This window comes from Phalacrocorax aristotelis, chromosome 6 (assembly GCF_949628215.1).
Source record: "Phalacrocorax aristotelis chromosome 6, bGulAri2.1, whole genome shotgun sequence".
Lineage (NCBI taxonomy): Eukaryota > Metazoa > Chordata > Aves > Suliformes > Phalacrocoracidae > Phalacrocorax > Phalacrocorax aristotelis.
In genome coordinates this window covers 8,725,547-8,749,730 of record NC_134281.1, presented here as the reverse complement: position 1 = coordinate 8,749,730, position 24,184 = coordinate 8,725,547, and the positions used below count along the sequence as shown (strand labels likewise).

At 46.8% G+C, this 24,184-nt stretch overlaps 1 protein-coding gene across 1 annotated transcript; it reads right to left on the bottom strand.

The window, feature by feature from the left end:
• Positions 1 to 4,745: 4,745 nt before the first annotated feature.
• PSMD6 (proteasome 26S subunit, non-ATPase 6) lies at positions 4,746 to 11,218 on the bottom strand. Its single transcript, XM_075095777.1, has 8 exons — positions 10,813 to 11,218; positions 10,072 to 10,277; positions 9,329 to 9,474; positions 8,033 to 8,252; positions 7,813 to 7,921; positions 6,520 to 6,688; positions 5,196 to 5,273; positions 4,746 to 5,051 (listed from the first exon to the last, which is right to left on the bottom strand). Exons 1-8 carry the CDS (start codon positions 10,955 to 10,957, stop codon positions 4,955 to 4,957), a joined length of 1,170 nt encoding a protein of 389 aa, XP_074951878.1. The 5' UTR covers positions 10,958 to 11,218; the 3' UTR covers positions 4,746 to 4,954.
• Positions 11,219 to 24,184: the final 12,966 nt, after the last annotated feature.

Genomic DNA, 24,184 nt, shown 5'->3' with positions numbered 1-24,184 from the left:
TAAATGCTACCAGATATGAATGGGGGGGGTCAGGCAGGAAGCAGGTTCTGCTTTGCCTTCGTGTAACGAGAACTTCTAATAATTCTACGTGTAACTTACCTTTTGTGTTGACTGAAGTTTTATTTTTTTTGTCTCACCTTCCTGCAAATATCTTTCTTTTCTAGTAGCGATTTCTAATTTCTGCTCCACCCCGTAAACTGCTGGCCTGGAGCTGGTCGTGCCGGGCTGCGGGAGTGACGCAGCACGGAGTGCGCAGGAGGCGGAGGCTGGCGCGGCAGGGCAGGGCTCTCCGCTTGTCATCGCGTTCAGGCAAGTTTGTGACTCCGAGCTGTCTGCGTCTGCTTCAGAACTGAAGGATTAACTCTGCATTTAACTGCGTTTAAAGTAGGGTTCTGTATCCTCTAAAACCGGTAAGGTGAAGGAAGAGGGAAAAAGTTGTGTTTATCCCGTGTAACGCTGAGCTCTCCGAGGCACCTCGGAGCTCTGCGGGTTTGGATGCCCTCCCTCTCCCCTGCCTTTGCTGCGTTGGGCACCGGCACCCTGCAGCGCCGCTGCCAGGGAGCCCTGACCCCGGGGCAGAGCGCGGAGCTGCTCACCGGGTTATCGCTTCTCCCAGCGACTCCATCAGTTCAGGAAAGGGGTTTGTCATGAAAAATCCCTTCTGACCAGGTGCGGGAGTAGAGCCCCGTAAACACAGACTTCCCTGAAGTGGACTGAAAGCAGTTTCTTTCCTGTCACTGATCGTTTCACAGGAAAATACTCCCGTTTATATCCCGGGAGAGCTACTGGTGGTGAAGGAGTTTGAGCCTGATAGCGTGTGCAAGTCCCAATGTCAGAGGTTCTCTGCGTATATGCTTTTGTGTGCACGTGCATGCCGTCGATACCCTTTGCATTCAAAACGGAAGCTGGCGACGTGTCCTTCGAACCCGAAGCTGTCAGCCTTCTGGTGGAGACCTGTTGGGCTCAAAGGCTACAACCTACCTTTGGCAGGAAAGCTCCCTAAATCGTGGTCCTGCGCCTGCAGGACGTGCAGCTCTGGGGGCAGGGGTGCACAGCTGGCCCCGTGCCCTCGCGGCGTGCGGCCGGGTTGACAGCGAACAGCCCTGACACCCATTGCCTTTGTAGCCTGAAGCGCTCCGTGGCTGCCGTTATTTATGCCAGCTACTGAAACAACCGATACAAGGGCTTGCAATTGGCTTTATTTAAATGCAAATTCCTGTTGGTTCGTTATTATCATGTTCTGCTGCAACAAATAATCAAACTCACGTGGCTTCTAAGATCCACCATGGGACTCTTAATTTGTCTGAATGCTTTTCTCAGTGCTTTGGCTCAGAACTGCATTAGCTGCTGGATTTGTTCCTAACAAGCAGCATGGGATCTTTGTCGCAGAAAAGTGGCATATGCTTGTTTTGGTTTTGTTTTTCTGGCCCATCAAACTTAAGGGCCATCTCAAAACCTTTTCTGAAGTTGTTTAAACTAACCCGGAGTCAAAGTTCATTGCAAAGGACAAAAACTGGCCTGAGAGATGCAGTTGGTCAAAAAGCCTTGCCCAAGCCCATGGGGAATGACTGTAGCTGACACCTGTCGCCAAATCGGTACAAAAGCTTTCTCTGGCACCAGCAGGGACAGCGTGCTGCCGCTCAGTTTAGCTGCTCTCCAACACGGTGCTGGACGTTTTCTTTGTCCTCCCTTTTTGCAGTTGAGCTCCCTTCACCTGTGTCCCTTCCAGTCCCTGACAGGTGACTTTTTTCAAGAGTGAGTGCCTTGTCGCTTGTCTGCAAGGTTAGACCTTAAACTCTGGAGCCCAGCGTTCAGTGAAAGGAGGACTGGAGCTGTTGGCAGGTCAGCAGACAGGTGAGCCAAAAGACGTCTGCACGCGAACTAGATCTCAACCATTTTGTAGCAGAACTTTACTGACAAACCCTGCAACGCTCCATCTCCTTCCCTCCTGCGTGCCCACAGCGTTAACGGCCACACACGTATTGCAGGGCAAGGTGGAAAGCGCCCCTGTGGTGTAGCTGTATCTTGAAATCTGTGGCTGATTCTAGCTCCCGTGTTGCTAGTATGGAGTCAGTCTTCCAAAGTGAAATTGGAGAATGGCATTAGTTCAAGGAACTGCACAAGCTTAAATTACAAGAGAGAATGTACAACTTTGGCATGTGGACTACAAATCCATGGAAAGGTGTCAAGACCGAGGCACGACCGGGTGTGCCACTCGCCATCAGAGTTAAATAAATGGAAATCATGAGAGGAAATAAACAAAAGGTAAAACTAACATGATCGTGGGACAGTGAAAGGTTAACCTGACATTACTTGAGGGTTTAAAGGAAGCAGAAATCCTATTGCTTCTGATTTGATGTGGAAATTGAAGCAGGCAGTTAAAAATGATAGAATAGAAAAAATTCTGCCCTTGATCAGCTCAAGGCCTGACCACCCTGGACCCCTCAGCATTCCCACGCTTTGAAAAAGACCGTGGACCAGATTGATTTTTCTTTTTTCAGGAGAGCAGTAAATAGCTGCTCTGGCTATGCTTTGTGCATCCAGCTGTGGACTTCAGGAGGCGTTTCCCTTCCCTACAACTGTCCAGAATTTTATCCCACCACTATCTGGTGTGGCTGAGAGGCTGAACTGCTGCTGAAAGCCTTAAAGTTGTTCAGGTAAAATTGCCGCGGCTTTCTTGCCGGGCCTTGGCCCCAAAGGCTTTGTCAAGCAGCTCTGCAGGTTCTGTCTGGATCCTCCTTCACAGGACACAGGCTGAGACCAGGAAATGAGCAATGCAGGTCGGTATCTTCAAGGAGGTTTTTAAAAATTGTCTCTAGTGCAATTAGCATTTTTCTAGATAATGTTGGCATCTTGACAAAGAGCCATACTAGAACTGTCTGGTGGCACGCTGAAGATGAATTCTCACTTTGCTCTGGTAGGATACGCGCGCTCCTGTTCTGAACATTCTGGTTTTTCACCTGCCTGAGCAGAGAACACCAGTCTCTGACATGCTCAGCTCCCACGGGATGTGATAGTGATGATTAGACTAAAATAAAAAGTGAAAGCTCTGCAAATATCTTGCAGCACACTAAGAATCTTTAGTAATGCTTTTATTTTCCTCACAAAGTAGACATTTCCCTGGTTTTTTTTCCTGTTGCTCTTACCTATGCTAAAAGAGCAGCAAGCTTTCTCTTGAGTGAATGAAGTCTACATTCACCTAGCTTTAAGTTTCTTCTCCCTTCAACTTAGAGTTAAATATATATATATGGTAATCCATAAGCTGAATGGAAATCCTGGGGTTTATTTTGCAAAGCTTTGATATAGTTAATTAAGGCCAGTTCAAGTACAAATATGTTGGAAAGGAAAACTCATCTGCGTACCAGAAACTAAATCCCTCAATTCAGGGAAGCAAACAGCCCAGACCGTCGGCAGCGTCATCTTCTGATACGCTTAACAGTTGTATGTGTGGAAAGTGGAAAAGATGTTAGCAAAAGGGAGCAAGAACTAAAGTCTTCCTAGCTAGCTGTGCTTTATGTGCCACGGTACGGGTCTAGAAGCAGCGATACGTGTGTGAACACACAAAATATAGAATCATTAGCTGGCCACATGGTAAACAAACTAGGGTTCTCTATTATTATTTTCGCTGGTCCAAAGAAAGCAAAGATTAGAATTTTCTTCTAATTAGTACTGTCTGATATTTAAGTCTTTAAACTCTAGCTAAATAGCTGCTCCTTGGAAAAAACAAAACAGCTTCTAGTAAGTAGTAAAAGAAAACCAAAAGTCATTTGGGTCATATTTTGGGTTTCAGAACAGTCCAACAGAGAATATTAATGGACCCTCAAGACTGGGGGGGAGGAGTCTAACCTCAGGCAGGTGTCAGCGATTCAAAGACGGGCGATCCTCCACAATACCCCAGAAAGAGGAGCGGGCACGTGAAACCCCACGCTGTCCTTGCTGGCGCACAGTTGCTGCCGAATGCCGGCATCGCTCTGCGGGTACGTCTACCTGGTGGTGTTACTTTGAGCATTAATGTTGCAATGAATCCAGGCAGCAAATGGATTAGCAAATGGTTGCTAAGTGCAGTGGGATCAAACAGCTAACAGGCCTAAGTCACAGACTTTCTTTGGGCAGGGCAAACAGCTGCTGCCGTAGGCTCTGCTACAGCCAGAAACCATGTGTCATCAGTATGGCAGCAGCCTATTTGAAACGTTTATTCCTCAGCAGCTGTGAAGGAAGAAACCATAACCCCCTACAGTATTTGATCCGTTGTGTCAAACTGCAGTAGCCTCTTCCACTGTTCCTACCATCATTTTGACATCTGCAAATCTAACACGGGAAGTAATTACAACTGTGATGCTTTGCTAATGTGCTGGCCGCCTTTTCAATAGCTAGCAAAAATGTCATTTTAAGGGACAGGCTACTTCAGTTAAAGATGTTCCCGAAGTTATAGTCCTTATAACCATGAAAACTGTATTAATGCTTTACCAGTCATTTGTGTCCTTATTCCTCTCTGACAGGATTAAGCTGTAATCCTCTCGTAACGAGAGCTCTTTCTGCCTGGACAGTGCACAAACGAAAATTTTTGGCTACTTTACTATCATGCAACTGATTCTTTTCACCTTTGATTCAAATGCAGAACTCAAAAAAGCAAACGTAGCATTGCCTTTAGTTCTCTTTGTTCACAGATCTTGACCCTGCCTTGCTGTTGAACACTACTTGACTGTGTGTACAGCATTCAAAGGAACAAAGTATATTACAAGAGGTCACCAACTGTATCATACATTTAATAAATGAACTGAGATCCATACACCAAAACAGAACATTGTTTACATAATGAAGTAGAAAGTAAAAAGACTACCTTTCTCGCTAGTATTTTGTTTTACCTACAGTATACCAAGTTATACAATATATTTATAGGTTACTTCCAAAATGTTTTAAACATCTAAATTTTGCATTCCCTTGCATTAAAAAATTACATATTAATTACTCTGGAAAGTTTCTGAACTCTGTTTAGCAGCAAATCTCCTTTCTTGATGGTTTCTTGGTACTGCCAATTCTTGCTGTCAGGCCTAGGAATTGTGGAGGGGGAAAAAAGGTTTAGAAGTGAGAATATGTTTCACACCCAGCCACTAACATTTCTGTAAGAAGCATCATCAAAATGTATCGAATTCAACTGGGCCGTCAAAAATGATCTCTAGGAATTGTTAGCATACCTGTTAGTTTCTACAATCTCATTTACTTTGTCTATTTTGCAGTGTAATCGCCCAGCTGCAATAAATCTTGACAGCTCCCTAAGTAAAGAAAAAAAGGTTGGTTAGATCATGTTTCACTAAGGACTGGTAGACCTGGCAGTTCTGAACCTGCTGCTACAGAACAACACCGTCGCCACGCTGTATTTCTGAAGCCACAGCCGATATATTTTCATGCATCCTCCTCTTATTAAAGCTTGGAGTTTCACACAAGTATAATCACTCTAGCGATCTGAATACAAAATGTCTTAGTATTTTCTTCTCAGGCCAAAGTGTCACACCTGAGTTGGTGAAATTTGTCACTTGGCTTAGCATCAACTACTCTTCAAATTCAAAGGCAGCAGTCAGGGAGTGTGCCTAGTCAGAATTTATCCTGATGTAACTATCTTTATGCCAGGCGATTCATTAGAAAAGTCTCTTAGTAGTTCCTACTCTCCAGTAGCTATAAATATGCTGTTTTTTAAAAAAGTATTATTTTGGTTAATCAACTGGTGGTCTACAGCACATTACTGATGGTAGAAGAAAGTATTCCTGCGATCAACAGTAAGACAAGTTACAACTAGTAATAAATTACTGGGAAGCATAAGAAGTAGTACGACTTTAAAACATTTACCTTTGTATTGAATGGTATTTGGTTTCTCTTGAAACACCTATTGATTAATTTCTGAGTATTTCAAGCAGTAGTCATATTTCTGTAACACTTTTCTACGTTATAAAATCTGAAACTTCTCTATGAAAGAAGAACGACTCTTGTGAAGGCATTTGAAACAAAGCATTTCATGTACACAGAGTAAAAGTCAGTTTCTCACTTTAGTTCTCATCATGACCTAAATCTGTTGGTTTTATACTAGAAAAGAATTGTAAGTTGGGACCACAGCGTGTGTTTGATTTAAGCGAAAAACACTGGATCCTGTCCACATAATAGAAAGCAAGCAAAACTAAATAAGGAGACTTGTAGGACACACAAAATGCGTGGATTCCCAAAGTTTTAACAGCTAAGCTTTTATGTAGCTGTGAACTATGTCATTCTCTAAAATCTTAAGGTTCATAGTATATCAAGGTCAACACACATAGCAGTATAAAGAACAACGTTATTACTAAAAGACTAGTCACATTATTTTCTTCACTGAAACCTAAGGTTCACTTAAATTTAGCCAAGCTTTTCCATAGAAACATAACTTGGCATGTTTAGAATCAAAGTAGAACAAATATTCATAGTAGGATCATTATAAATAATTTAAAGGTATAAGGTGAGATCTTTATGAATTTAAAAAGCCAAATAACTTACTGATCTATGAATTCTACGCTGACTCCAAATGCTTCCGCCATGTATCCTAATGTCAATGACCGGTAAGACTCTAGGAGCTGGCTATACGCGTGAATTCTCATTTCCCGTACGTAGTATCGATAGTGAGGTGCAAACAGCCAATCTTTTTTCATCTCTTGCTCTACAATAGCTAAAAAGAAAAAATAAAAAAGAAAGGAAATGAGTCAGTAACCTCTAAGAAATGTAAAGTATCAGTTATGTAAATAAAACGCGTAACACCAGTTAATAAGTAATCTGTGTGAATATTGTGTTCTTGCACACTTCAGGATATGAAAGAAATTCTACTTTAAAGAGAAGCAAATTTGTATCATCTGTATCAGTTCCAGAACCAGAAGCTGCAATACCATGACCCTGTTTGTCAGCAGAGAATCCGTCTTTCAGGGTGTGAGCCAGTCTCCCCTCTGCTGCAGCGGCATGGCCTCACTAAAGGCAAGCATGGGGATCAGCTGCCACGCAAGAGCGAGGTGGGGCTGGGAAACAAGCAGTCCTTGGTATGTAACTACTTGAAGAAACGTTGTTACCCAAAGCTGGGTAAGGAAATAAGATTAACTTTCTGGTACTAGCTCTTAAATTAGTTAGGAGGATTTCCAGGCACTGAAGTGACTTTTTTTCCTGACAGTTTTAGTTCTCAGCTAGTGATAAGGCCAATAGAAAAATGTTGCCCCTAGCTCTTACTCTCATCAGTCCTAGCCTTCCACAAAATGAAGGGTTCTTTTTTGCTTTTTCTAAATATCTTACCGTCTTGTATTTTAAATCTCACAGAAGGAAAACAAGCAGTCTGAGAACTGGCAAGATGAGAGTTTTCTGAAAAGCTTTTCTTCCGCGTCACCCTTTCACACAGAAACCAGAGCAGAAAGCCAACGGTAACAACAACAATGAAAACTCTCCATGAAATATCTTTTACAGGTTGAGATTTTAGGGCCTTTAGACTGCAAGTCCTACAACTTCTTTCAAAGATAAAACCTTTCAAACATTCTCATCTGACCTGGCTCTTCAGGTAAGACAGTGCTCTGTAGCCATTTGAAAATTATTTTCCACCATTCAAAAAGCTCACTGTATGCAAAGGTAGGTTTGCTGTTTGTTTTGTTTTAAAAGATCAAAGAGCTGCAAATTTTAGGTCACTGTTTAAAAATAAAAATTCCTGCATAAAACAGCTGTAGTTCAAGACTAGCTACTCCACAAAAGTTGTGCATGATCTGAAACAAATAACCGAAGCACCTGAAGTAGTGTTGTAGGAAAAACCCACAGCCTTACCTAATGACTGGAAAAAGGCCGCATAACGGCATTCATAGAGAGAAAAGAGATACTGTCGTACTGCTGGCAAACTGTGCAACACTTCCAGAATCTCTGCTCCTTTAATAACCTGAAAGCAAACAAACAACACCTTTAAATACCATCACTTTCAGCCTGGAGATAAACAGGTTAAAGAAAGGCTGTACCTGTTTGCACCGGTGTTTTCATCTGCTTTCCTTACCTTTTCCCTAAGGTCAGGCCTGTCTAACGCAATCATGCTGACATAGACCGTGTACGTTACAAATGTTTTGTAATCCATAAGTTCATAGGATGTAAACGTCGAAACTGTATCAAGGAAGAGCTCTGCTGCTTGTTTGAAATCTCGAATAGCTACACAGTAAAGGCCTTGGTACACTTTGAGACGATTTCTCCTGTCCCAGTCTCCTCCTTCTTCTATTAGACTTAAAATAGAACAAAAAGAAATATTTACTTATGTAAGTGTATTATGTAATAACTTATATGAAACAAGTACAGTAAATCAAGTGATACCATGTGATTAGAGAAAGAATAATTTGTTTTATATTACAGCTTGTTGCAACAGTCCAGGCTTTGTACAGCTGTCAGGGTCAGGAAAGTGGCTTCCTTGGGACAGGAAAGGCCAGATGCTCTTGCACAGTGTAAGTTCCACTGAAAGGAAAAGTTTATAGCCTCTGAAGTTTTGACAACAGTCTTCTGAGACGTGCACACAAATATTTCTGCCAGCTTTGGCTGTGGCAACATGTTTCCACTGCTTACACTGCTAAAATTAAAGCCATCCAACGAACAGCATAGAAAAAATTTAAAAGTTGCCACTTTTCAAGAGTCATATTACCACAAAACTGATGCAGCTATAAGCAGAACCACAGGCCAAGACAAAACCTGCTGAGAAGGCAACACACACAAAAAAAATCATGGCCTGAGGAACATAGCTGGGAAGACCCTCTGCCTCGGTGTCTCACAGCAACTGCAAAGAGACCGGAATCCGCAGCTTGCTATGGGAACCAATGAAGTTCAAATGCTGGGGGCATGGAGACGCTGACGCTAGTAGCGGAAGCACGGGATGGACAGCTGCGCCGAAGCACGCCATGCTGATGCTGGGCTCTTGCTTCTAGAGGAAAAGCTGGCACTCCATAGAGCCAGCTGGGTGGCATGGGCAGCAGCTGGATTCAGCTGGCTATTGTACAATCTAATCACACCCAAAGTTATTTGTCTTCCAACAGCTACAGAACAGAAAAGTGGGAGCGGGGGGTGGGTTACAAATTAAAATCAAGTCAGCTGCTAGAAAGTGGCTGACCCAAAACGTTAACCTTTTCTCTTCCCCCTCATCGAAAAACAAAACAGGAACAGGAAGCGCTCTAGTACCACGTAACACCCACCCATCACTGAGATTCTGTCTCACAACCAGTCTTAGTCATTTCTGACAGCAAGGTATTTATCTTCCATTTGTTACAGTTTGTCTCAGAAGCGGTCTAATGCTCTCCAACAACCCAAGCAGTACCTTTTTGCCTTTTCAATGTTCCGCGTGATGAGGTCGTTATCCATATAAAACAAACCAATCCTTAGAAGATAGAAGACAATATCCAGACGATGTCCCAATGCCACAGTTTTGTCATAAGTCTTGCGGAACGCAGTCAGAGCTCCCTCCTAGCAAGTAGCGAGACAGTATTTTCCACTATAAGAATGTTAAAAGCAGCTAGAATATTTACAAACTGTCTCTCCTCTCCTAAGTACATGCATTGTCTTCTGCTGATAGTCATGGCTCTGTTAGTTTCCCACAGAACTTTAACGTTATTCAGAATGCATAATCTTAAAGAATCAAAGTTTAAATCAAGTCAAAAAAGCCGATCCTCGTGTATCTCTTAAATCTAAGGACTATGAAAATCTACTCTGTAACTTGAAATTAAGTTGCCCTACGTAACGAGCTTAGAAAAGTCTAAAGACATAAAGACACATGAAAAGGGAAAAATAACATCTGCAACTGGAAAAGAACTTTTTCCCTTTTGAAGAAAAAAATAGCTTTTTTTAAGGCCTGCTTGTTTGGGTCTTTTTCCTGGATAATTTAACTTTCAGTAACACCCTCCCCTATCTCCCACCCCTGTCTGAGTTACGCCATAGTGAAAATGCACAGTAAGTCATGCAGCTTCCTTCCTATGAACAGCACTCTCTGGAACCTGCCTAGCTAAGAGGATTACAAGGCAGTGTTTTTAATATGAGTCCATAAAGCCTCCGCCATGAACCAACCTTATCTCCAATCCTGCACAGGTACTCGGCTTTGGCCATCATTGCATCTCGGATTTCACTCTCCCCCAAGATCTTTTCTGCGTCTTCTAGTTCGTTGTCGAGACGTTTCAATTCTTCCTCGTTAGCTTTCTTCATTTTGTTCAACAGATCCATGTCTATCTGCCACTCGAGAGACTTGCAGAGCGCTTCGTAATACGGAGCCATATCTGAAAGAAAAGCAGGGCAGCTTCTGCTACTAATTGCTGCAAGAAGCGTGTGCTTCCACAGCACAGCACCAAGGGACAATGCAGTTCATCGCCAACACCAGCTACGCCCTTTCTACAGGCAGGTACCCATTAAACCCAGACATTACAGAGCCGTGTTCCAGCAGGCCCTGCCTGTCACCCTACTTTACCCTGGTCCTTTACGACCCTTGCTCTCTTTGCACCTCTCCCCCTTGCACTCGCCTCACTATTCACCCTCCCCTGAGCGCAGCGGACCCCAGTGCTCAACTCTTGCCCTTTATACACTAGCAGGACGCTGGCAGCGGCCAAGGCTGGGGACGAGGCACCGCGCCGGTAGGTCCGACCCCCCCATCCCCTCTCCCCGCCGCTGCCCTCGGGCTGTCCCTGCCCCAGACGGCCGCCTCCCGGGACCCGCGGACAGTCCGAGCGGCTCCTGCCTCGGGACGGACAAAGCCGCCCCGCAGGGTCGGACAGACGGACTGACCGATCGACCCCCCTCCCCCCCGCCCGCACTCACTGTGGAGCCGCACGGCCGCCATCAGCTCCTCGCGCGCGGCGGGGTCGGGCGCTCGGGGCCGGAGGCTGAGGAGGAAGCGGAGCTGGGCGATGCGGAGGTCAGGGTTCTTGGGCAGCCCCTCCTCCTCCAGGTTTTCCAGCGGCATGGCGGCGGAGAGGGACGGGACCGGACCGGGACCAGGACGGGGACGGGGCGGCTCGGTGGCGGCAGGCAGGCGGCGGCGCGGCCCGGTGACTCAGCCGCGACGGACGGAAGCGGCCCCGCGCTTCCGCCTTACAGCGCCCACTGCCGCCCCGGAGGCCTGCGAGTAGTGTAGGGGGAAGCGCGCGTGCGCGGGGCTGTGTCTGCGCATCTGCTGGGGACGTGAGAGGTGAGGGCGCGCATGCGCAGTGCCGTCCACAGGGGGCGGGCACGCGCGGGACCTATAGCCGCCGTGACTATATGTACGGGGCAGCGTGAGGGCTCTGCCGTGGGCATGCGTCGTGCGGGTTGCTGGGTTTGTGTGCGCAGTGCAGGCTGTACGGGCTGCCAGCGTGTAGTGCGAGCTATAGGGGCTGGGCGCGCCCGGGCTGCAGGCGCCCAGTGCGAGCTATAGGGGCTGGGCGCGCCCGGGCTGCAGGCGCCCAGTGCGAGCTATAGGGGCTGGGCGCGCCCGGGCTGCAGGCGCCCAGTGCGAGCTATAGGGGCTGGGCGCGCCCGGGCTGCAGGCGCCCAGTGCGAGCTATAGGGGCTGGGCGTGCCCGGGCTGTAGTAGCTACCAACGCTCTGGCTGTGGGAGGCGCCTACCAGCTGTGCAGGCTGCAGGAGGTGGGCACGCGCAGTGCGGGCTATAGGGGCCGTGCACGCGTGGTCCATAGGGGGCGCAGGTGCGAAGGCGCCGTCTCCGTGTGCCCCCGCAGCGCCCGGGCGCGCCGGTGCCGGCGGTTTCGCTCCGCGTTTGCCGGCGGCTGCGGCGGTTCGGTGCTTGCAGCGCGGGGCGGGGGGGGGCCCCCGAGAGGGGTCTCAGCGCCTGCTGGGGGGGGAGGGGGCACCCCAAAAAGTAGATTTGTAGCTTTCAGAGTTGCAGAAAAAAGCTTGACTCTTGCCCAAAAGCATGCCTGTGGCTCAGGAAGCCAGAAGGCAAATAAAAAAGGCTTTTAAAAGCCCATGTGTTGATTATATCTTGTGCTGCTGGGCCGGGGGGGGGGCGGGATGTCACTTCTGGCCCACGTTCCCGTCTACTTTTCATTTAGCTTTTCTTAACATTTCTCCATCTCTTTATTAAATATCTATCTTTTTATGTTTCCTGACCTTGTGCAACACAAGCTGCCGGCACCAAGGGCTGGAGCACGTCCCACGGTGCCAGTGAGGCAGGGCGCACCCGTGGGCAGGTGGGTGGGTGGCCCCGAACATCACCCCCGGTCCTGCCCCGCCGGGGGCTGCCTGCAAACTGCCCGTGCCAACAGACGGGCTCCTCCCAGCTGGCTTCCTCGAGGTGCTGTTTGGTTTTAAATTATGCCTTTTGCTGGAATTCAGTTTTAAACACAATGCTTTTTGCCAGTGCCTCTGTTTTGGGGTTGGGCTTTTCGTCCAGGTCATGGGAGAAACTGTTCCCTCAACCGTTTTGGCACACTGTATTCCTACGACTGGCTTCTTCATATCGGCTGGGAATTGTTTGGAAGTTTGCTGGAAGGAGCTCATCTGCTGCGTTTTTGATAAGTGGTAATATTTATTACACTGACTCCGATTTTCTCCTCTTTATTTAAGTCACTGGCTTGTAGTTCTAGTGTTTCAGAACAAAATAAAAGAGAATCTGTGTTCTAATTCAGGTAGCTCCTTTGTTTCTTTAGGAGCAGGATTTTTTTTTGTCTTCTGTTTCTTTTTGAGTTGCAATCTCGTTTGTATTGATTGCACAATAAGGAGTTGCTCTGATGCTTTGCAGAGAGCTGCACGTAGATCTTTGCAGCAGTATTTATGATATTTGCCTGTTGGCCTTTGCATTTGCTCAGAGACCTTTTAGATGTTTTTTTTTTATGACAGACACTTTTAGGCCTCTTGCATATTTTTCTTTTGAATCTTGTCCCTGGCTATGTTCCTTGGGCAGCGTCCTCGGCGCCGCGGTATGCTGTTTATTCTTAGCGTGCCTTGTTTAGGAAGAAAAGGACGGTTGGGTTTTTTTTCTGCTAAGGCTGATGTTTCATACACTCTGGCACTGCACACACGGGTGAGCGTTACTTGTGTGAGCAGCCAAGCTGGGATTAGCTCACAAAAATGGAAGAAGGAAAAAAAAAAATCATATCAGGTTGTGTCCAGTTATTGTGGCTGGCCTCTCCACCACTGGATGGAAGGTGGGAAGTATGTGCAGCTCCCTTGTAAGCAGATAACCTGGCTGTCACCTTGACTCTTTCCCTAATCCCCAGTAAAGATCGGTTTGCAACCACAGCTGGAGGTCTGCCTCTCTTCCAAAATTCACATCATTCGTAACGATTATAGCCCTGGCCTTTCTTACTGTCCATAGAAATACCCACGCCCTGTTAATGTCGCTGTGCTTTTGGCACCCGCAGTTCATTGTGGCAGTAAAAGCCACAGCTTCATTATGTGCTGTGGGAGAAAAAGTTCTTCGTTCTCCCTTTTCTGGATTTGCCACTTTTTAATTGGCCCCAAAATAAGTGGCTAGGTGTGAGGAGAGTTTTAATTTTCCTGGGTTTATTTACTGCTAAAATATTGTGTTTTGTTTTGTAACTGTATGAAATGCTAGTTAATTAAAAACTGTCTGTAAATATTTCCCACGTTTTCATATTTATGTGTGCATAATCTTCTTTATTAACCAATAACTGGGAGCAAGGGAGCTGGCTGCATGCACATGACCATCCCTGCTAAACGTAAAAGGAAATTCAGAGAGAATATTTATATCTCAAATATTTATATGAAGAAATAAGGCCTTGTGGTGACCATAATTCTGATGTGGCCTTACTGCATTCAAAAGGAACAAATGCCCTTTTTTTTGTTTCTTTTCTAAGTGCACGTCAAATGATTGTTTCCTTCCTTCCAAGATGCAGCAAGAGCCCTGAGGTGGCTCCTGGTAACTGATGATGCTCTGTTACTTGAAGAGTGATGACACAGATATGCTGCAGGTTGTTTTAATGGCATAATACACCCTGGTTATCCAGCTGAAAGTAGGAGCCAGCCCCTTTTGCAGCCGATGGGAGCTCCTTAGCACCTCCCTGTGACTCTGCACTTGCAAAGCACTAATCCTGTCAACCTTCCTGCTCACAGTAACCCCAGGAGCTGCTCCAGTGGCGTTCAGGGCATCCAAGCAGGTCTCCTCTGCCTGATGGTGATTTTGGAGCAGGACAGCTTTTTCAGCACCTGTGGCCGTGCAGTCAAACTTAAAAATAGCAAAATGTAGTGGTATTTGCTGTTGCCTTGCTGTGCGGCTGATGGCTGTGCTCCTCTTACAGGGAGCAGAGATCTCCCATCTGCTTATTAAATCAAGGGGTATCACAACTCCCCAGCATCTAACACTGACTGTTTCTCCCCATGGCAGAGGGCTCCCTTTCCCAGCGGTTTCAGAGGAGGGTGCAGACCCCACGCTCCCCTGGCACACCGTGTGCTGGGAGGACCAGCAGCAGATGAGTTGGTCTGGACCAGGCATGCAGGGTGTGGGGAGCAGGCTCAGGGCTTGCCACGGTCCTGCACCCCCTCCAGTGACCCTGGTGTCTCCATCACCGGCAGCCCCCCCCGGTGATGCTCATACACACAGAGAGGTTCGGTGGCTCCTTGCAGTCCCTGGGTGGATGCATCCTGCGTGGTCAATACTCCTGACAGTTGCAGGTAATCACTGACATCCCAAGTATCACCACCCTTCCTGTTCTCATTTTTGCAGACGTGGGAGGCCACAGGCAGGCTGGAAGTGCAAATACAGACTTCCAGACTTCTTCTTTCCCCAGTAACAGCTGTTACTAAACGCTACCCAGAGCAAGGCAGCTCCCCGTGCCCCATGTGAGGTTGCTTCTTGCTGTGTCCTGGCTGGCCCTTCGCCCTCGGAGCCGTGCCTAGGCCACCCCGATGTCTAGCGAGGCACATCGGCTGCAGCGTGTCCAACTGCAGCTGAGCAGCCACAAGGTGACAGTGTTTCAGAGCAATAACTGTGCCGCGACTCTACCTTCTGGGTCTTCGGTTTGCTGGGCTTCTTTTTTTGCTGCCAGCACGCAAAGTGAAGCTCTGCTCTTGCTAAATGCTAACCGAAAGCTTTGGGGACCACCAGCCTTCTGCAGCGGCACAGCTGGGACAGACCACCCAAAACCTGCCATGTCCCTCTCCCCAGCCACCACCTGGTGTCCAGGCTCCTGCGCCCAGCCAGCAGCTGACGTGCTGCTTGCAGGGAGCCACCCATGGCAATGTCAGGATACAAGCGTTTTGCCTGCAAGTGCTTTCGATGGAGCTGGGGACCCTGGCTGTCACTGCTCCCTCTGCTCATCCAGCCTCCCTGGGTGCGAGGGCTCCTCTCTCCCAGCCGGCAAAGGGAAAAGCTCATATCGCCTCAGGGTACAAGGCACTTGCCAGCAGCAGGTCACAGAAGTGCCCTGCTTTCCTCTCCCGGGAAGTCCTGTGGCAATACCTGGCTCTCTTGGGCTGCAGAGACAGGGACCACCGCATGAGCATCCTCTGCCAGCAGATCAGGATCCGCAGCAGGGCCTGGGATTGGACCCAAGTGTTGCTGAATGGCTTTAAGTCCCATCACATACGGCATGAAGGGTCCTGGGAGCTGGTTGGCACGTCCGTGCTCTAACGAAGAGCTCTTTGTTCACAACCATCGCACCGCGAGCTGACGGCTTACCTTGATAGTACCAATTACAGTTTCTTACCTTGCTGTGATCCTCAGGCATCTTCAAGGCTGATACATTTGTTTCATTTGCAAGGTTGTTTTAACTTAACCTTGGAAAAGATGGCACTTGAGTCATGTCTGGCTTCATTCTTCCTTCAGCAGTGGAAGTGTTGACAGCAATACTCAAATCTGCCCTAGAGCTGCTGTACATAAACCTACAGGTGTTAGGCACTGATTTCTTCTGAATAAGCTCCTAGAAGTTATCTTTTTTCATAGGTAATTATTGTTGGCATAGATACGGCTCTCATCTCTGCAAGTCTGGCTTTCAAAAATTACAGTCTGTATTAGCAAGGAGTGAAAGGCACAGGGTCAAGCCCTCTGCCAGTACAGCTCCGCTAGCCGGCTGACATTAGACAAGCCCTGGCACAAGTGTAAGGACAGTTAGAAAATGCCCTTGGAGTGGGATTTCTGCATCTCTTGACCTCCCTGATGTTGTTTTGTCACCCTTTCAATATTGCTAATTACATCTGATCAGCAAGATCTGTTTCACAGCAATTAGTGTGTTTTACTTATTTATCTGCATATTTTCAAATCAATAAATCCTCCTAGCGCATCAGGATGCTCTGAAGGACAACATTTCACATAGTCCCCAAATTAAGTCTTTTGCATCATTAAAGTCTGTTAATGGGGGTGTTCCAACAAAAAGCCAAGTTAGCGGGAGTTTATTACCCTGGGAAGACAGGATGAAACAGCATCATTCATTAGACATCTGAAAAGCTATTAATGTCTAATGGCCATGAGAAATCAAACTGGCAGGTAGGGATGGGGTGGGGGAGCCTCTTCCTTCCCCCCGTACCTGCAGCAGCCCTGGGTGCAGGCGAGGATGATGGCACGCTGCTGCCTGAGGCTGGATTTATTTAATGCCACTGCTTCAGGAAATCTTGGGGGAGGGGGGGGAAGCTCTTCTTGAACAGGTGAGAATCCATTTTGGTGCCACAAAACCATATGGGAAGAGACAGCTCCTGGGTGAAATGGCTTGTAATGAGGAGCGGGAGAGATTGCTGCTGGCATGGGGGAGTGAAATTCTGTGTGCTGTGTCTGTCCCATCACCAAACCAAGAGACATTGAAAAGATGTTTGTGGCGATGCATAAATATACAGACACGCAAATGATTTACTCTTGAACCTTTTACTTTAGGTCCTGTATTCCAGCCCCCCTGCTTTTAATGCAGACTGGTGGATGCAGATGTTGAATGGTCTGTACGAAATGGTAGCCTGTGAGCCTGAATTTCAATGTGAGGTCTATTAACTGCATCTTTTCTCCTAAGTACAGATTTACTTTCAGAAAATTGGTACTCTAGACCCTCCTGCTGGTGCATTCGTTTCATACACAGCAGCGGCACCCAGGACATAACTGGTGTTTCTCATGACAAACGGTGTGAATATTGTCACGGACTCGTGCTGGATCTGGCCCTTGCTTCCCCACGTAGAGCACAAATATTAATACCTCCTCCAGACTGATGTGACAATTTTGGGGGGGGTGCCATCCACGACGTAAGGTCTGCTGCTTTTTAAGGTATCCTATTGGACATAGAAGTCTACAAATCTTTATAAAGATTAATAAAGATACTAATCTTTATTAAGATTTGTCAACTCCAGCCATGTGTCTGTATCTGCCTTTGTTTTTTAGGTAATTTGTGCTGTACGCTTTCACCACATGATTGCTTTTATTGTATGTGTTTCTTTCTGTTGGGCACTCCTCTGTTGACTATGATTACTACCACATCAACTGAAAACGCTCCTGTACTGTATAATTAACTTTATCTGCTTTGCTACAATGCCTCTCACTGGTGATTACACACACTTCAGCTCTTTCACTATGTTTCTAAGACTTTAAGAAGTGCTGATTACTCTTGCCCAGCTTTGGTCCAAACTGGGGGGTTTTTACGTTTCTACAATTATATCTTTTTCCTCGCAACAGCCCCGCTGAAATCTGGATATTGATTGTTGTGCATATGATGTGTTCTTTAAACAAACCATCTGGTTGGAATTCATTGGGGTGTACATGTGCTGGTAGCAAAAAGCTTATTTAAATCCTCAGGTTGGTGGCTGGCTGGTGTAATTGTTATCAGTTTACTGAGATAATTTGAAATGGAGAGCGAGGATTTTGAAATCTCTCAGACCTCAGGGGAGTTACTCCATTTTCCTCCTCCTTAGCACAGCCGTGCCAGCCTTCCCTGTGGTGTCTTAGTGACTTCTGTCCTTTGATGATTTTTTTAATCCTCTTTTTCTAAGACAATAGTCTCATGTGAATATACCCTCCGCCCATCAGGCTGTGTTTCTCTGCTCTAATGTGTTTGAACCCTTTGGTCAACTTGAACCAAATCTGGCAGATGTCACGAGCTCTTGATGATGTCCAATTCCTTGAAGTTACATGCAGATCAGGTACAGCAGATCCAAACTGGAAAGGATCAGCCGTTTTGGCTAACCCATGCTGTCCTGCCCTGTGGCACCTGTATCTCGGTGCCCCGCGCTAGCAAGGCCTTTTGCTTAGCTGGTACGTAGGGAACGAGGCCAGCAGTGAGGAGTGCTGCATGGCCATCGCAGGCTACATGGAAGGATGGGAAATATATAGGCGTGAGGCACGTAGGAAGGAAGAACTGGGATTATTGTCGTGGTGGGGGTGGGGGGAAAGTGGTGAGAAAGGGTATGGGCTCCATGGGAAAGCAGCCTTCATCCGTGACTGCTCGCAGAACAGCAGCTGCTGCTGTAATTACAAATATTGATGTATTTTGCACAGCTTCTTTTCAAACACACAGCGTCGTTTAATTTTTTTTTTCAGTCTTTAGAACACAAGTCATTTTCACATCGTGCAAAGAAAAGCGCTTGGCTGAGAAGTGTTGTATAACTTCTATTGAGATCTTGTAGCGAACCAAGCACATATTTATTAACCAAGGGACATGGTGTTTGATGCAAACACCAGTGTGGTGTTTAAACACCATGTTGGCTTTTAAAATAAGCCCAGTGGTGGCTTGGATGCAGTCTGAATGCCCTGCTAAGTTGACAGGGCAAGGTATTCTCTAAAATGTATGGGAATGCAGCTCTGGCCATTGCTGCAGACAGTTGGTGTACCTGGAGAGCATCTACCAAATGCCCATTGACTTGAACATTAATTTAACTGAAGAAACTGCTCTTTTTCGTGTCTCCTGAGTGCACTACACATCCCAGAGTGAGTGGGGTTTGCGGGTGAACACTCACGTTGCTGTGCTGTACTGCCCTGGCGCCAATCGCCCTACGTGTTGTACTTTTACTAATAGGCAAGTTGCTTGCACTTCAGTTTGGGTGAAAATAGCTGGATTATTTATGTTGGTTTCAGTAAGTGCGGAGAAAATTCAAACCATCTGTAACTGAGAGTCCATCTCTGTGTGCAGTGTTGGAGGGTGCTCCTCCACTGATGGCAACTGCTTTGCCACTGCACAGAGGTGTCTGAGTGACTTTGGGAAGCGGAGAACTGGGATGCCCAAGTACCTCCAGTATCTTTCTTTTTTTGGAAGCCTAACCCTGCTTTCCCAGAATAGGAATATCTTTCATCTGGTAGAGGTGAAGAAAACTCCCCAGATGATTTACATCACGTCTCAAGATCAAATCTTCAAAGGTCAGAGGGAAGGGCCTTAAGCAAGGAAAGCGTGATTTAGCCCTCTATAAATGCTAGTGTTATTAGTGGTATTACGGCAGTGTAGGTAACTTTTGGTTGCATATTTAATCTTCCTCAGCTGCGATTTGACAATATTGAGTAAAAAACCCCTATGTAATTAGTTCCTTTTGGTGTCTTTTCTATGTTGTAACCACTCAGAAGTAAAGAAGCCTGTCCCTCAATGGTATTTCATAAATACCTGGTTAGTGCCCTGTAAAACCCCAGCTGGCTGCAGCGTTCAGCCTTTGCTGCCACGGCAGTTATCCGCCCGTCTCCATGGCACACGGCTCTGCAACTGGGGCTGCGTTTAACTCTGCTTTTGTAGCTGATTAGAATTGCCTCTTAGGTGCGGTTATTTTTCCCTTGATTTCCATTCTCCTTTCACCTCTCCCTGACTGTCCCCTCCTCATCTCTTGCTCTCTGTACTTTTGTTTTTTTTTTCCCTGTGTCACCTCCTCTGGTAACTGAGATGGTTCTTCCATTGCTGCCTCCTTTTGGGGTGTAGTTTGAGGTTCTGATTGTTGTATGTTACATGGTGTGGATATGACCAGCTTCTAAAATCTCCCCACAACTCACATGAACCCCGTGCAATGCCAGAGCACTTCCCAGGTACTCCCCCTTGAACCAACCTTTTTTCGCCTTGCCTGCTGAGACACACCGCTAGGCAGTTACTAGCACATGCACACTATTCGCTGTCACAGGATTATTCCCGTTTATTCAATGCTTATTCCAATGTGGCATAAAAACGGAGCAGGATTATCCTGGCCCCAGCCAGCAGTGTGTGCTGGTGATGGATCTAACATATATTCTGCTGCCTCTTACCTCTTCCAGCTAACATTTTTCCCTGACACAACTCAATTTTTTCCTCTCTAAGTGCATAAATTGCCCTTTAATGCTTTCCTAGAGTGACCTGCATGACAGTACCTCCACATCTCATCTGCTTTCCTCCGTGTTCATGCTGAATCCTGCCCTGCTGTTCCCAATACCATCCCTCAGAGGTTGTACCTGCTGCTCTGCTCTCTGGACTGGCACCCTTACTCCTTCTCCTGCACTTGCAGCTCACAGGCATCAGCCCACCGGCAATTTTGGCTGGAATAACCCCGGATGTGCCACTGTCTGTCTGTCACGGGGAGGTGTTCCTCACAGCAAAAAGAAATGCACTTTGTGAAACACTGCTGCTCTCTTGAGCAGAGACAAAGGTGTCCTGGTCTGTGGCCATCAAATGCTTGCTGTTAATTGCAGAACACCTCCCAGTCGGCTGGAGGCTGTACCCCCACCTTCCGCCCATCAGGGCTCTCTGCAGACACGCAGAGCTCCCTGTTTCATGCATTTTCTGATTATTTCAGCTCTTTGGCACCCACCCATTCTGCTGTTGGGTGGCTGGATCTCACCCTCAGTGTGTATTTTCTGGTCATAGCCATCCTTGGTCAGGTGCCATTTAGACACCGGTCCAACTCATCTAACAACTCGCTTTTCTGCTCAAGGCCTTGGACTTCAGTACAGTTAACCTCTGAGAAACCTGTCGTCTTCAGTCTGATGTAGGAAGTTGGGTTTTTTTTTTTGTGCTGGCTTCTTTTTTTGGCATTATTTTTTCAGTAGTGTGTATATATATGTATACGTACTATATATAGTTATATATATGTATACACACTATATATAGTCATATATATATACACACAGACGATACTATATGTGTGTAACTCACATGCATGAGTTTATCTGTACATATGAAGGTATGTATTTAAGAAAGCTTGCAGGACTCTTGCATTCATTTTCCTCTCAGAGCTTTTTTTTTCCTGGAGTTTTTGTTAAGCTGTAATTTTTTTTTTTTCTTTTGTCCCATTTTGCCCTTCAAAATCCATTTTCCAAGAACATCTAAAATTACTAAACTGTTTATTCAATTGACTTTTAATGTCTAGAACCTTTGCAAAGAGCCATTCCTGGAGCAGCTATTCTCAGGTACCTTTTTCGTACCTACTTATGTTTTGTGATACTTTACTTGTAGTTTCCATGACAATCACCCCCAGAGTTAGATGCAGCCTTGCCCTTGGTTGCTGTTTTGCAATGCTGCCCTTGCTCTTGCCCATCTGAGAATCTGATGCAGAAGTTCATGCTCAATTCAATTTTTTATTTTCATATCCCCTGGATGTCTCACTAGCCCTATACGGGTGCTGCAGGCTACCCTAATATATATTGCATTCTGCATATTGCTGTGGAAATTACGTGGGGGCAGAGCCATCTCATCGTCGAAAGGAGCAGCATATTTTGGCAACTGGAAGAGGACACAGCACCCACAGAAGGACTCGTACAGTGGATTAGCTTCACCTGGTGCAAGGTAACCAACACGAATTCCCAGCAGCGGAGTGGAGCCTAGAATAAAAGAGGAGGGAGGAAAGAGAAGGTTTGTGCCAAGTGTGGGTGCTGGTTTGCGCAGAGCCTGAGCCCTGGCTGGCTCCTGCCCCCGCCGCACCCCAGCACCAGCTCCCCGCTGGGCACAGCCTCTGCCCAGCCACATCCCCCTCCTGGGCACATTGCTCGTCTGCCGCTCTCTTACTGTAGAGTTGTCCAAACACACAAAAAAGTATTTTGAATATTTTGAACCATATATTGACTGTTTCAACATCTTTTAACATTCTTAGCATATTCTTGGTGTTTTCCTCTTGCTCATTCCCCTTTTCCTGTTTTCTCCATCCCACCTCTAGTGACTCACAGCCCTTCCTGATGTGCTGAGCAGCAATCCTTTGATACATTAGCCTTATATATTTCCTTATTATCCTTATCTGTTCAGTCTGGTACATATAACTCTGAGCTTTCTGTATGATCTACTCTCAATCCTGCCAGTACCTCCTCACCCTTTCTGTGCATCATTTTTTTCTGTAGTTGACTGTTTCCTCCCATTTTTCCATGCGCTGCCTCCTTTCATTCTTACCTACTCATCTCCTTCCCTCCTGCCACCCCCAGCTTCATCTCCTGAATCAAGTGTAATCTAAAACATACTGCGTGAAAGTGGAAGCCCAGAGAAATATTTGCTCTGGCTCTCACTAGCACCTCACCATGCCAGTGAGCTCTGAGACAGTGGATTCTCAACCCTGCAGTAAAATGAGCCTTTCCCGTAAGTTTAAAATTTGAGTCTTTCTCACAAACTACAGTCAAAATGATTGTCAGCTCAAAAACTGCCTTTTAACTAAATTCAAAGGAAGGCATTCAGAGCAGATTTTTGAATTTCCACTATGATAAAACTAATTACAATTACCAGCCTGTTATTGAAACAGAAAACATCCAGAATGCCACAACATTCGAAGTTATATTTTAAGAACAAGCATACCAGATCAGAGAAAAAAGCTTCAAAGTCCAAAGTGATTGTCTTCTTAAACAGTCTTAATTGCTTGTAAGATAAATGGGAATGAAGAACTAGGAGAAGGAGAGAGCCTTGCAGATAATCCACATGGAGAATGTGATCTGCTATAGCAAATGAGCCGTGTGTGATCCAGTACTGAATCATTCCAAATTACCAACCTGCCTGCCCAAATGCCACCACCTACCAACCGACTGACTTGGCTCGCAGCGTGCAAGGGAGGGACCAGGAGGTCCCATTTCAGGTGGTTAGGGGATAATGAATGCTACTGCTGGCTACTGAGAGCAGCTCTTCAAAGCTCCTTAAGTGTTTATTCATCCTTGTAGTTGCTCTTACTCATCTCATCCTTGGTCAGATGAAACACAGAGTTTTGCAGCCATGCTGGGTGAATCGCTCTGCCCCGTGGGAACAAATTATGCCGGTTCTGGGAAAACCTTTGGGTGCTTGCCAGTGCTGTGTGGCCCTCCTTGGGTGGGGAGGGAGGTCTTGGTGATACATGAGATTGAGCTGCTTTGTGCAGTTTTTTCCAGCTAGCTCAAAAAGTCCACTTCTCCCTCTGGAAGCCTTTTTTTTCCAGGAAATAAGTTATTTTTAAATAACTGACTGATCAGAGCCTTGATTTGTTCCACTGTCTGCTGGAGGTGACTCCACTGGTGCACTTTGCTAGTCTGATCTTTGCAATATGTATTCTTCAGTATCAGATTCAGCCCAGCCACAGCAGGGTTTGGGGTGATATTCCTTATCTGACATGCCTCACCAGGACCTGGACACTCCCCATTGTAGGCAGCTCCAGCAGAGAGAGGTTAACCTCACTTTCCCAAGGGTCGCAAGTGTTTGATGCTCTCCTGTCCTCATGCTCCGCTGTGTATCCAACCCCAGCACCCTGGGACAAACCTCGGTAAGAGCTGCATTTCCAAAACGCCACGTGCTTAGGGCTGTACCCAGCAGCACGGCAGCTGGTTGTGCCGAGACACCCAGTTGGGCTCCTCCACGTGCAGCGGCCAGTTGCCTGACCTGCACAGTGCCTGTCGGCACTTCGTCCCAGGCCAGCCTGGGTGGTAGGATGGGCTATGGAGAAGTCTAAGGGGTAGCAGGAGAAATTAGAGGCAAGGAGGCAGCGGAGGACCAACCCCTATGTTCACCACCCTGCCATGCACTGCAGCTTTGTCTCAAAGCGTTAGCCAGGAGCAGGGCTGCGGGTGGGACCCCTAAAAACAGGGATGGGGTGAGTGATGGGGAGCAAGAAAGAGAAGAGGAAAGCGGCCAGGCTGGTGAGATGGGCCTGGGAATCGCAGCTGGAGCTGGAGTTCCCAAACTGCGTCTTTCCGCTTGTGGTTGGACTTGCTGCGGTGCCCCGGGGACTTGGATTTTGGGAGCGGTCACGGCTCGCTTCTTCTTGAGCTGTGGTGTTTATGGCCAGCTGTGGTTTTGGCACACAGTTTCTGTTTCAGCTTCTCCCCAGAAGCATGGTTGGGTATGACAGTTCCCTGCGGCACGGGGGTCTGCTCCCAAGGTCT

Excerpts from the sequence above, each read along its gene's own strand:
- PSMD6 (XM_075095777.1), bottom strand. The coding sequence starts at position 10,957 with ATGCCGCTGGAAAACCTGGAGGAGGAGGGGCTGCCCAAGAACCCTGAC. Across the intron at positions 5,274-6,519 it reads AGCGTAGAATTCATAGATCA|GGAGCTGTCAAGATTTATTG; the intron begins GTAAGTTATTTG and ends TTCTTTACTTAG. Across the intron at positions 5,052-5,195 it reads GAGATTGTAGAAACTAACAG|GCCTGACAGCAAGAATTGGC; the intron begins GTATGCTAACAA and ends CACAATTCCTAG.